Here is a 13,243-nt window from a genome sequence, read left to right on the forward strand (position 1 = left end):
CTCCCCATTACAAGAGAGACATGGTGCTACTGGAGAGAGTCCAGCGGAGGGCTACAAAGATGATGAGGGGACTGGAGCATCTCTCCTATGAGGAAAGGATGAGAGGTGATCTCATCAATGTGTACAAGTATGTGAAGGGTGGGGGGGGGTGTCAAGAGGATGAGGCCAGTCTCTTCTCCATGGTGCACAGGAACAGGACAAGAGGCAACGGGCAGAAACTAAAACACAGGAAGTTCCACCTAAACCAGAGGAAAAACTTCTTGACTGTGAGGGTGACTGAGCATTGGAACAGGTTGCCCAGAGAGGTAGTGGAGTCTCCTTCCCTGGAGATATTCACAACCCATCTGGATGTGATCCTGGGCAATATGCTCTAGAGATCCCTGCTTGAGCAGAGAGGTTGGACGAGATGATCTCCAGAGGTCCCTTCCAACCTCAACCATTCTGTGATTCTGTGAATCCCATTCACAGCATCTCTCCTGACTTTGCGTCATGAGTTTGGAGGAGTCCTGATACCTCAGTTCCCTGCCTCACTTTCCCTTTCAAAGGAGCATGTGCCAGAGTCTGAGTGACCAGAGTTATGGCGCAAGCTGTATGCCAGAAGTGTTCACAAAGTTTCCAGCAGCTCAGAGGTTTCAGTCTCCTTGGAGAGCCAATTAGGCATTGCTGCCTCTCTGCAGTGCCTGGGGAGAGACCAGCTGCAGCAGGAGCCTTCAGAGACTCCTGAAGTGCTTTCAACCCCAGGACAGTGCAGAGAGCAGGGGGGGATTCAACTGCTGCTGGACACAACCGCAGGAGGGGCTGAAAGAAGACGGCAAGGGCAGAGCAATGCCTGAGAGCTGGGTTGTGGTTTGCAGAGAGCTCAGGGAAGAGAAGGACGTGGTGGGCAAGAAGCAGAGGGTGAGACCCCAACCTCCATCATCATTGCCCAACACCATCAGTGCAGAGGTCACCACCTCATCCGGAGGCCTGCAGCTTTGTGTTGTGTCTTCTGAGTCAGGTCTGTTCCTTGCTGGCTGGGGAGGCTTTGCACGGTGGCATCTATGGGTGAGGAAAGTGATGGGCATGTCCTTTGCTGGGTGTCTTCTACTCCAGCTCCCCCTTCCCTCCACACGTTTCTCGTGATGCCCTTGTTAGCAGAGGAGAGTGCTGGGGAGCTTGTTGGTTGGTGCGGAGTTAGTTTGTGCCTTTGCTGCCCCTGAGCCAGCCCAGAGCCCCGCAAGCACAGCTGGCAGTGCTAAGGTCCAGCTGCTGGGCTGTGCCACCAGGCAGCCCCAAGCCCCTCCCAAACCATCGCGGAGGGGGAGCTACACCAAGGGAATGATCTCCCCTGCCCTCTTCTCTCCTGCCCTGCTCCCAATCTCTCCTCCTCACAATCAGTGATTAGCTCACGTGTCCATCTTCTCTCAGGTCCAGCTCCCTTTTCTCTCTGAAGCCCACACAAAGCTCTCTCTGAGAGCTCTCTGAGGAAGTCCTGCTGCACAGTGCCGGGGATGTCCACTCCTGAGCCACGCACTGTCGAAGGAAGCACACGCCCTGTCCCTTCCAAATACAACTGCTTTGGAGAGCTGAGGTCAGCCGTTTGGTGCAGGGCCCATGCTCCTGCCCTGAGGAAAAGGGCACCTGGCATGATGTGCTCGCAGAAAGGGGTCTCCTGGCCTACTAGGAACGGTGGCTGCTATTCAGAACAACTCTGGGTGCCAGAAAGACACTGTCACAGTCGGAGTGAATGCTTTCTCTCCTCTGCCTCTACTCCAAGCAGGAAAGGAGCACCTCCGAGGGGCAGCTCACAGATGCATGGCTTAACTCCCTGGAAACCCCTGGTTCCCTCCTTTCAGTGGTCATGGGGGCCCTAAAGGGAACACCAATGCGGTCAGGGAAGTGCCAGGCTCCGTGTTTTCTCTGACAGCCACTTCCTTCCTGATCCTTCTGCACTAGAAAGAAGGAAAGAAACAGATGTTTTTTCTTGTAGGTTGCCTCGTTGGGAAAGAGGAATGAGGGACCTGTGGCGCTCTGTGGAGAAAGGGGAATGGGAGAATTGCACATTGCCAAAGGAGTTTCTCCTGCTGGGAATGGGGAATGTTGTCTCCTCGCTCCAGGCACCACTCTTCTTCCTCTCGCTCATCATCTACTCAGTAACGATGGTCGCGAACATCCTCATTGTTGTGCTGGTGGTGGCAGACCGGCACCTGCACACCCCCATGTACTTCTTCCTGGGCAATCTGTCCTCCTTGGAGACCTGCTACAGCTCCACCATCCTGCCCCGGCTGCTGGCCAGCTTCCTGACTGGAGACAGCACCATCTCTGCTCATGGCTGCATGACTCAGTTCTATTTCTTTGCTTCCTTTGCAGTTAGTGAGTGTTACCTGCTGGCCATGATGTCCTACGATCGGTACTTGGCCATATGCCAGCCCCTGCTCTATGCAAGCCTCATGACCTGGAAGGTCTCTCTGCAGCTGGCAGCAGCCTCTTGGCTAGTGGGACTCCTTATCTCTACCGTAGTCACTTCTTTCTTATCCCACTTAAGGTTTTGTGGCCCCAATGTTATTGACCACTTCTTCTGTGATTTCACACCATTGCTGGAGCTCGCCTGCAGTGACACCAGGGTGATCTCACGACTAGCTTCCGTACTATCTATCCTTAATGCAGTCTTCCCCTTCCTGTTCACACTGGCCTCCTACGTGTGCATCATAGCTGCCATCCTGAGGATCCCATCTAGCGTGGGCAGGCAGAAGGCCTTCTCCACCTGCTCCTCTCACCTTACCGTTGTCTCCGTTTTCTACGGCACCCTCATCATTGTCTACCTGATGCCCAGAACCCCCCAGCTGAGGCAGCTCAACAAAGTGTTCTCCTTTTTCTACACCGACCTCACACCCCTGGTCAACCCCCTCATCTACAGCCTGCGCAACAGGGAGGTCAGGGAGGCCCTGAGGAAAGGGCTCAGCAGAGCTTTGGCCAGCTCCACGAGCTCCGAGTATTGCTGTGCCAAGGTGGTAAAACCCCCTCGGGTGCATACGTGACCTGCCAAGGAGACAATGGGGGAAGGTGTGTGCTCCCCACCAGGAACCCCTCAAGGAGCATGTGTTTTGTGAGGTTGAAACAGAAAGGGAGTGAAGAGGTCATAAGACCAAAAAACAAATATTTCTCCAGGTCATCTAATAAAAGTCTGATGAAAAAGATGTGTGTATATGTGTGTTTCTAGATGGTTAAGGTGACTTGAGACAAATCCCACACCTAGAGCTATGACCCTTTAATAAGCCCTGATAGTGAAACCCTTGTCATGTCCAGTGATTTCACATCTTGGCTAATATCCCGCTATTTACTGCCACTACTATTTCCCAGCTGCGGAGCTTCCTTTCCCATCTCTGCAAGGGCAAGTGGTCTTTTCTCCTTCCTTTAGACAAGATTAACTGACTCAGTGCTGATCTGCCGGAAGGAAGGGGAATGGGAGGGAAGGGTGGGAAGGGACCTCAGGAGGTCTCCAGCCCAACCTCCAGGTCACAGCTGGTGACCTATGAGGTCAGATGAGGTTACTCAGGGGTTTATCCAGCTGGGTCTTGAGGAGCTCCACGGATGGAGACTGCACCACTTGTCTCGGTTGCCTCTGTCTTTCTGTCCTCATTGTAAAAAGTTTCTCCTCCTGTCCAGCCAGAACCTCTTTCGATTCAGCTTAGTCCTGTTGTCTCTCATCCTCACACCGTGCACTGCTCAGAGGAGCCAGAGGTTACCCTCAGGTCCCCCTGAAACCCTCTCTTCCCCAGGCTGAACAAGGCCAGCTCCCTCAGCCTCCCCTCCCATGACAAGGGCTCCAGCCCCTGAGCCCCTTGGGGGACCTCCACTGAGCTTGCTCGAGTTTGTCTATGTTGTTCCTGTAATGGGGGGGGGGGGGGGGGGGTCAACTCTGGACACAGCATCTAAATGGAGGTCTAATGAGTGGTGAGCAAAGGCAGATGTTCACTTCCCTTGATCTAGTGGCCGTGCTCCTGGGCCTACAGGCCACGGTGCTGTTGGCCTTCCTGGCTGCCAGGGCACACTGCTGGCTTCTGGCCAGTCTGTCTCCTTCGTGGGTCACTGCAAGGGGTTCTTCCCTCCTGGGGCAGGAGTGGGCATTTTTCTCTCTTGAAGGTTCCTGAGCTCCAGGAGCTCCATGTCTCTCTTGTATTGGGGAGCCCAGAATTGGACACAGTGCCCACAAGGGCACACTGCTGGCTCGTGGTCAACTAATTGTCCGCTAAGAGTCGCAAGTCCTTCTCTGCAGAGCTACTTTCCAGCAGGTCAACCCCCAGCCTGTACTGCTGCATGGGGTTATTTCTCCCAAGGTGCAGGACCCCGCACTTGCCCTTGTTGAACTTCATGAGGTTCCTCTCCGCTCACCTCTCCAGCCTGGCCAGGTCCCTCTGAATGGCAGCACAGTCTTCTGGCGTGTCAGCCACTCCACCCAGTGTAGTATCATCAGCAAACTTGCTGAGGGTGCACTCTGTCCCTTCCTCCAGGTCATTGAGGAATACATTGAACAAGACTGGAGCCAGGACTGACCCCTGGGGGACACCGCTAGCTACAGGCCTCCAGCTTGACTCTGCGTCGCTGGTCACAACCCTCTGAGCTCGGCCATCCAGCCAGTTCTCAATCCACCTCACCGTCCACTCATCTAGCCCACACTTCCTGAGCTTCCCTAGGAGGATGTGATGGGAGACAGTGTCCAAAGCCTTGCTGAAGTCCAGGCAGACACAACATCCACTGCTCTCCCCTCCTCTACCCAGCCAGTCATTCCACCCTGGAAGGCTATCAGATTGGTCAAGCATGATTTCCCTTTGGTGAATCCGTGCTGACTGCTCCTGATCACCCTCCCGTCCTCCATATTCTTAGTGATGACCTTCAGGAGGAGCTGTTGCATCACCTTTCCGGGGTGGAGGGGAGGGTGACAGGCCTGTAGATTCCTGGCCTCCTCCTTCTTGCCCTTTTGGAAGACTGGCGTGACATGGGCTTTCTTCCAGTCCTCAGGCACCTCTCCTGATCTCCAGGACCCTTTCCAAGATGATGGAGAGTGGCCTAGCGATAACATCTGCCAGCTCCCTCAGCACTCATGGGTGCATCCCATCAGGGTCCATGGATTTATGGATGTCAAGTTTGGACAAATGATCTCTAACGCGATCCTCCTCCACCAAAGGGAGAGTCTTTCTTTCTCCAGACTTCCTCTCTTGTCTCCAGGGTCTGGGATTCCTGAGGACTGGCCTTAGCAGTGAAGACTGAAGCAAAGAAGACATTCAGCAACTCTGCTTTCTCTGTATCCTTCGTCACCAGGGCACCCACCCCATTCAGCAGTAGGCCCACATTTTCCCTAGTCTTCCTTTTGCTCCTGCTGTATTTGAAGAAGTCCTTCTTGGTGTCCTTGATGTCCCTTGCCAGATTTAATTCCTAACGGGCCTTGGCCTTCCTTGTCACATCCCTGCAGCTTCTGACAACTTCCCTGTATTCCTCCCAAGTGCCCTGTCCCCTTTGCCACATTCTGTAGACTTCCTCCTTCTGTTGGAGTTTTGCCAGGAGTTCCTTGCTCCTCCATGCAGGTCTCCTGCTGAATCTGCTTTGCTGGACTTCTTCCTCAGAGGGATGCACCTGTGTTGAGCCTGGAAGAAGTGATGCTTGAATATTAACCAGCTCTCCTGGACCTCTCTTCCTTCTAGGGCCCTACCCCATGGCATTCCTCCCAGAAGGTCCCTGAAGAGGCCAAAGGTGGCTCCCCTGACATCTAGGGTTGCGACTGTACTTATTGCCCTGTTGTCTCATTGCAGGATCCTGAACTCCACCTTCTCATGGCCACTGCAGCCAAGACTGCCCCCAACCTTCACATCTCCAGCTAGACCTTCTTTGTTTGTTAGTACAAGGTCCAGCAACACACCTCTCCTCGTTGGCTTCTCCACCACCTGGGTCAGAAAGTCATCCTCAGTGCTCTGCAGGAACCTCCTGCAGGACTGGTTGTGCCTAGCTGTGCTCTCTTCCCAGCAGATGTCAGGGGGGTTGAAGGTCCCCAGGAGAACCAGGGCCTGTGATTGTGAAGCTATTTTCAGCTGTCTGTAGAAGGTCTCATTGACTTGCTCTTCCTCATCACATGGCCTGGAGTAAACCCCCACCACCGTGTCACCCATGTTAGCCTGCCCTTTAAGCCTTACCCATAGGCTCTCAGCCTGCTCTTCATCCACCCCTAGGCAGAGCTCCATGCAGTCCAGTTGCTCCCTCACATAAAGAGCAGCTCCACCACCTCGCCTTCCTCGCCTGTCTTTCTGAAAAAGCACATAGCCATCCATGACAGCATTCCAGTCATGCCAGCTATCCCACCAGAGCTCTGGAACTGCAACGAGGTCATGGCCCTGCGACCACACATAGGTCTCTAATTCTTCCTGCTTTTTCCCCACGCTGCGTGCATTGGTGTTGAGGCATTTCAGAGAGGCAATCGAGCAGGCAGGTTTCCTGGGAGGGGTGCGAGAGGATCCTCCACAGTCACGTCCCGTGTGCACTTCCCCGGCTGCATGCACCCACTGGAGGCATCCCGACTTGAGTGGTGTTTTGCTGAATTCCCTGTCTCTGTAACTCTCCCCTTCCCCCATCTTTCCTGCTGGCCAGCACATCTGCGGAGGGCCAATCAGGCAGCTGCAGTGCAAGGGCCCTCACAATCCACACTGCAGCCATGTCCCCTTTGCCTGCCTCGTCCCGTCCTCCCGCCCACTTCTCATCTCTGCTGGGAGGAGTGGTGTTGTCATGCTGCCCTTGTCCTCCCAATAGCTCCTGCCAGAACCTAGCCAAGGAGGTTCCTGTACAAGAGGTGACCTCGTCATCAACACTGCCAACGTGTCACCTTCACCTGCCTCTCCCTCACCCACCTTCTGAGTCATCCTCTCTTCCGGACCCCCACTTCCAAAATCCCTGCTACATCCCCTTCACTGACACCTTCCCCTCCCCTGTCCCTGGATCCTTCCTGGATCTTCAGCATCACCATCCTCCAGGCACACAAACACTCCCACCTGACATGCAGGGGGTTGAGCAGCACTTGGCAGGAGACCTGCATGGAGGGATGCCCTGACTTATGAGTTCAGACTCAAGAAGGAAGTTCCCAGAGGGTGGAAGAGGGAAGAGGCTCCCCAGGAGGCAGACAGAGACATTGCCTGTGAATGCAGGGATGGAGCTGGGAGAGACAAAGCTCAGCTGGAGCTGGAGCTGGAGCTGGAGCTGGAGCTGGAGCTGGAGCTGGAGCTGGAGGTTGCAAGGGCGCTGGAGGGCAACCCGAAGGTCTTCTGTCAGAACGCTGGCAGCACAAGGAAGGCAGCTAAGGAAAATGTGCTCTCACTGCTCAGTGCAGCAGGGGACATAGTGACAAAGACAGGGCAAAGGCAGAAGAGATCATTGTCTCTTCTACCTCGTGTGCTACTGCTAAGATCTGCCCTCAGGCCCCCCCCCCCCCCCGATCCTCAAGGCTCTTTGTGCCTGTGTGACATTGCTCTTGGTTGTCTTTGAAATGTGAGCATGGTCAGGGAGGTTTCTGATATCTGCCGAGGTCCCCAGGTCTCTTAGCATATCTGTGGTAGAGAGGCTTGACCCACAGTTGAAGAGGATTCAGCTGGGGAGCCCTTGTGCCAAGTGAGCACGCACAAGCCCATGGGACAGAGCACACTCTCATCATGGCTGTGGATCATGCGTAATGGGGACGAGCCCCTGAGCGACCTCATCTAGTTCCCTCAACACCGAGCAGGGGATTGGTCCAGGTGACGTCCTGAGGTCTTGTCCACCCTGAGTGCTGCGATTCAGGGAATCTTTTCCTGGAGAGCTCTGTAAAGAGAGAGGAGGCAGAGCAGGAAGAAAGGAGAGAGAGGCAGGGGAGAGAGGAAAAATGTCAGATTAAATACAGTAGTTCCTCGGAACAAAGTTTCTCCATTCAGAGTGGTGGTGGGAAAGGTATTGTGATGAAGAACTATGTATATATATGTAAATATAGACTTTCCTATACAAGTGCATACATATGGTGCTGCCAATAAGAAAGAAAAGAAAAACTCATTATAATTGTGAAAGTATGTTGGAATTTCTGAAAATGAAGATTAGTTCCAGTTCCTGGAACTAGGATTTTGTGACTAGTTGTCACCTTAAGACAAGAAGTCCACATTCAGGCCTTGATTCCTTTACCCCCATAGAGGGGCTGTTGCTGCCGGGGACGCCTTGTGTAGCTGTGTTGCCATGTGGTGCTAGGAAATGCAACCTAGGATTTCACTGACCATGAGGGGAACGAAAAGAGTGTGTGGCTAGGTGCTTATGGAGTCCTTTAAGACATCACTGTAACACAGCTGTGTGTCTTTGCAGCTGGTTCTCTAAGGGAAGCAGGTGGGACTTGGGGCACAGGAGCTGTAACGCTCAGCTACAGAGGCGAGGGGAAAAGGGTTCGATGTTAACAAGAGCGAAGTAGGTCCCCAGGGGCTGATGGGAGAGCTGGCCGGGCTGGGGAGGGGAGGAGGAAGGTTGTCCACACATGTCCCGTACCAGAAATCCTGCCTTTCCTACACATCCAGGTGTCATCAGGAGACCCTCTGAATCAGGAGGAATCCAGCAATGTGGATAACAGGGATTCTCCAAGCTGAAACAAGAAGAAAACTGTGAAAGACAACATCTGATATTTTTTGTTGTTGCTGATGGAAATGTTCCTCTTGTAAGTGCCCTCCTGAGAGCTCTCCACTTAGCCTCACCAGAACTGAGAGCTGATGAAAATGAATGGGAGTGATGTGCCCTGTTAGGGCTTCTGGCCTTTGAATCCCCCCTCGAGTGTATGTGGTGCTGAGTCCATGAACCTCAGACACTGAGAGGGAACTGAGAAAAAACACTCAAGAAGTTCAAGTCAGAATTAAATCCCAAGTTTCGGGGAGTGTTAATGGGTCCCCCTGAGGACCATTCCCAACAAAGCCTCCCCAGGGGCGGATGAGAGCAGAAAGGTGGAGGCACTTGTTGCAGGTTGTCAAAGGAAATGTGCAGGTGGCTGTGACATCAAGTCACCCTTGCTGTGTGTTATCCTACAGCATGGGCCAGCACTGACACCCAGCCCCTGGGTGGGGTGGTGCTTTCGCTCCAACTTGGCTCAGGGCTCTTTGTGGGGGGCAGGGTGAGGGTGGGGGTGTGCAAGGCTGCCTGCAGGATGGGACAGCACCTCCTGGGCTCTGTGGCGGGGTGGGGAGGTAATGAGGACCTGGGGCCGTCAGAAACACAGTGTCTCCTTGGCCTCAGTGGCAGACACCTGCCAAAGCCAAGAGCACCAAGACCTCCGTCCTGTCGGAGGCTTTCAGCCTTGGCAGTGCCCTCGGTCGTCTCCACCCCAGGCTGCCCTCTGCTGTCCCACTCCTGCGTCTGTGTCCCTGCAGCCTGTAGACACCCAACCTGCTTCCCCACTGTGCTCTCCCCCAGCCATCTCACCACCCTTACTGATGGCTCTCTGCCCTCGCTTGCTTTTCATCCAAACACAAAGCCAGGGGCTCCCCACCAACTCCCTCTGGGTGTCCTGTTGAACCACAGCACAAGTGACATTCCAGTTCCCAAAAGTTCAGCCTGAACTTCTCATAATCCATTTATCTTTCATATCTTTCCTCTTTCTCCTTCTCTTGCTATTTCCTAAAACCAAGAAACTCTCCATCACCTCTGAAACCACCCTTCACGCACTCACAGGCTCCTACTGGAATGCCCTTAGTCTCCCCTGCACCAGGCTAAAGAAGGCCACATCCCTCAGCCTCTCCACAAAGGCCTTGTGCCTCAGGACCCTTCCCCCATCTTGGGAGACCTCCCCTGGACCCTCTCCAAGTCCTCCCCTTTCCTCCACCACTGGGCAGCCCACACTCGGGCACACTCTTCCAGATGTGGCCACACCTGTGCTGAGTCAACAGGGATGAGAACTGCCCTTGCCTGGGGGGCCACGGTCTTCCTGAAGCAGCCCCATATGCAGCTGCCCTGAGTTGTGGTCAACATGCACTGCTGGCTCCTCTGGCATCCCTTGTCATGTCCAGGCCCTACTCCTCAGGGTCACTCCTCTGACGGTCAGCTCTCAGCCTGTCCTGATGCACAGCGTTTTCTCCTCCTCCGATGCAGGACTGGCCACTTTTCCTTGCACAACTCCATGAGGTTTGTGTTGGACAAAACCCCAAGTTCTCAAGGCCCCTCTGGACTCGAGCTCCTTTGTGTCAGCTCTTAATGTGTGTGTGCAGATGGCTCGTCCTGTCTTGCAGTGCCTCTCACAGGATAACAGCAGGAGGCATTGCAGGACACTGCGTATAATAAAAGGAGGTACCAGTGTAAAGGAACTTCTGGCCAAGGTAGAAATGAGCATGGGAACACTCTCAGAAAAGCCAAAGGAGGGTAGAAAGTCATCTAAGCCAGGGCCAATGAGGAAAGGAGAAATAGGGGTGATTGTTTGCATGGGAGGGGATCAGAATGGTAAAAGAGAAGACCTCGTCAGGTGGAAAAGAACAAATAATGCAACAAAAGGTGAAGCAGAAGAAATATTGGGGCTCTCTGGGGATACCTGCAAAGCCACCCTGAATCTGAATGACTCCGAGTGGAGCAGGACAAGAAACATGCAGTGGATCTGCTCCTACTTTTGTCTAACGCACTGCCATGGTCATGGTGAAACTGAATCTTTTCCCTGTGGTCAGCAAGGAAAGACGTGAGATGGAAGGAAATGCAGAATCCTTCAGGCTGGAAGGGGCCTCAGGAGGTCTCTAGCTGAACCTCCTTCCCACAGCAGGGTCAACTGTCAGATCCTAGCAGGTTGCTCAGGGCTTCATTCATTTAGGAGTTAAAAACTTCTGAGGCTGGAGATGGCACAGCGTCTCTGGGCAACCTGCCCCAGTGCTTCACTGTCTGCAGGGGTAAAAGGTGTTTTCTTCTCTCCAGCCTGAACCACTCTTGTTTCAGCTAGTGCCCATTGGGCCTCCTCCTCCCATTGCGCACAACAGTGAAGGGCCTGCCTCCATCTTCGTGATGACCTCCTGGTGGCTATGGGCAGGCTGTTATTTGATCTCCCCAAAGCCTCCTCTTCTCCAGGCTGAACCAACCCAGCTCCCTCAGCCTCCCATAGGGACAAAGTCAACCTTAGTAATGTGTGCCTCGGATGTTTAAGGCTCTTCCAGTCCTTCTGCATTTTACTGGATCTGCTAAGGACCTTAGGCACATTCCAGTGCAATCACCCTCATGCCATGACTTTCCACATGTGTCACACTCATTGGGCATCGTGTTGTCATGTGCAGGTGTTATATACGGTGAGGAGGGCGTGTTCTGGACAAGAGGTCCCTTATAATTAAGCTTTGAAAACCTTTCAGGCCTAAGAAGCAACCTCACACCACTGGGAGGGGCTGGCTCTGGGGATGCCATATCTGGTGCTAACTCACGTGCAGAAAAGGAATTCATGACTGTAAGAGTCGCCGGGGCTATCATCAGGGATGATAGAGTTATCAGAACCATTCAGGTTGGAAGGCACCTTGAGAGGTTTCTAGGCCAACCTCTTGCTTCCATCGGGAACACCACTGAATTCACATCGAGTTTCACAGGGCTTTGTCCAACAGTGTCCTGAAAGCCTCCCAGAATAGAGAATCCACAACCTCTCTGAACCCTTCTTGATTGCTCTCACTGATTTTTCTCCCTTATATCCAATTTTAGCTGCACTTGTGCCAGCTTGTAACCATTGCCTCTCATTGTCCGGCCATGAATCTCTGCACAAACCTCGTTCTTTATCAGTGGTAACCTCGAGTTGGGAAGCTGCGAGGGGTTCTCCCCAAAGCCTTTCCTTCTCCAGGCTGAGCAAGGCCCATTCCCTCAGCCTCTCCTCCCAGGGCAAGTGCTCCGGCCCCCAACCCCCTTGGAGGCCTGACACTCAACTCACTCCATGTCATCAACAGCATTCTTCTACAGGGGGCCTCAATGGATGCAGGATCTAGATGTGCTCTAACGAGTGCTGAGTGGAGGGGGATGATCACTTCCCTCAGTCTGCTGGCTTTGCTCTTTTTCAGGCAGCCCAGGACACTGGGGCCTCCACTGCTGCCAGGGAACACTGCTGCCTCACATCCAGCTCGCTGCCCACAAGGACTCTCAGTCCTTTTTTGCAGAGCTGATGCCCATGCGGGCACTCCCCAGCCCACATCACTGCAGGGTGTTGGTGGACCCCAGGGGCAGGACCTGGCACTTGTTTCGTTTTGCATTTCACAGTGTTCTGGCAGCCCGTTCCTCCTACCTGCTGAGGTCCCTCTGAAGGGCAGCCCTCAAGCTCATGACTCTTTTCCTGACTAGCTGTCATCTGCCAATGTGAGGAGAGCTGTGTCCTCCACTTGCCAGTGGCTTCCGGGTAAAACCTGACCCATTCACAAAAACCCTCTGAGCTCCATCATCCAACCAGCTTTTTACCCAGCTGGCTGTCTACACAGCCTATTCTAATGCCTTCCTTGGGTACAAGAATATAGTGTGAGGCAGTGGCAAACTCCTCACTAAAATCATGGTGAATGACATCCACTACTCTCCTCTCCTCCACAAGTACAGCTCTTTTATCAGAGAAGGCAATCAGCTTGCCGAAGAATGAGTTATCTTCAGTACATCCATGCCGACTGTTCCCAGGCACCTTCTTCTCCCTCATGTGCCCACCAAGTGTGATGTGAGAAGATTCATTCCATGACAGCATTCCTTGTCAAAGTGTGGCTGAAGGGCCTGCAGCTCCTTGCGGTGTCCTTGTGGCCTTTTTGCAAGATGGGCACAACATATTCCTTTTTCTGCTCATTGGGACCTCCACAACATTTCCAAGATGATAGCGGGTGGCCTTGTTGTGAGAGCAGCCAGCCCTCTCCCTGGCCTCAGATGCAGCCCATCCAGTCTCTTAGACTCGTGTGGGTTGAGTTCTTGCAAGTCATCCCTCACTCTTCCCTCTTCCACTGCTGCTAGGTTTTTTCCTGCTGGAGTTGTGACTCTGGGCACAACAGCCTGGCAGACCTTGTTGGTGAAGACTGAAGCCCAGAAGGCCCTGAGCTCCTCAGGCCTACCTGTGTCTGCTCTTCCTAGATTCCCTGACCAATCCAGCAGTGAGCCCACATTTCACTTTTCATTCTTTCACTGCTCCTCTGCTCCTCAGAGCACAGGCCAGCGTCTGTGCTCTGCTGCTATCCCTCCTCACTCCCTTCAGCATCCAGAATGCTACTTTTCATGGCCACCGCAGGCAAGGCGGACACTGACTATCCCGTCCCCGAGC

The 13,243-nt window shown here is 53.6% G+C and overlaps 1 protein-coding gene across 1 annotated transcript; it reads left to right on the top strand.

Moving 5' to 3' along the window:
* The first annotated feature begins 1,991 nt into the window (after window positions 1–1,991).
* LOC138065207 (olfactory receptor 10A4-like) lies at window positions 1,992–11,754 on the top strand. Its single transcript, XM_068929421.1, has 3 exons — window positions 1,992–3,013; window positions 7,167–7,359; window positions 11,671–11,754. Exons 1-3 carry the CDS (start codon window positions 1,992–1,994, stop codon window positions 11,752–11,754), a joined length of 1,299 nt encoding a protein of 432 aa, XP_068785522.1.
* Window positions 11,755–13,243: the final 1,489 nt, after the last annotated feature.

This window comes from Struthio camelus, unplaced genomic scaffold, assembly GCF_040807025.1.
Source record: "Struthio camelus isolate bStrCam1 unplaced genomic scaffold, bStrCam1.hap1 HAP1_SCAFFOLD_48, whole genome shotgun sequence".
Taxonomy (NCBI): Eukaryota; Metazoa; Chordata; class Aves; order Struthioniformes; family Struthionidae; genus Struthio; species Struthio camelus.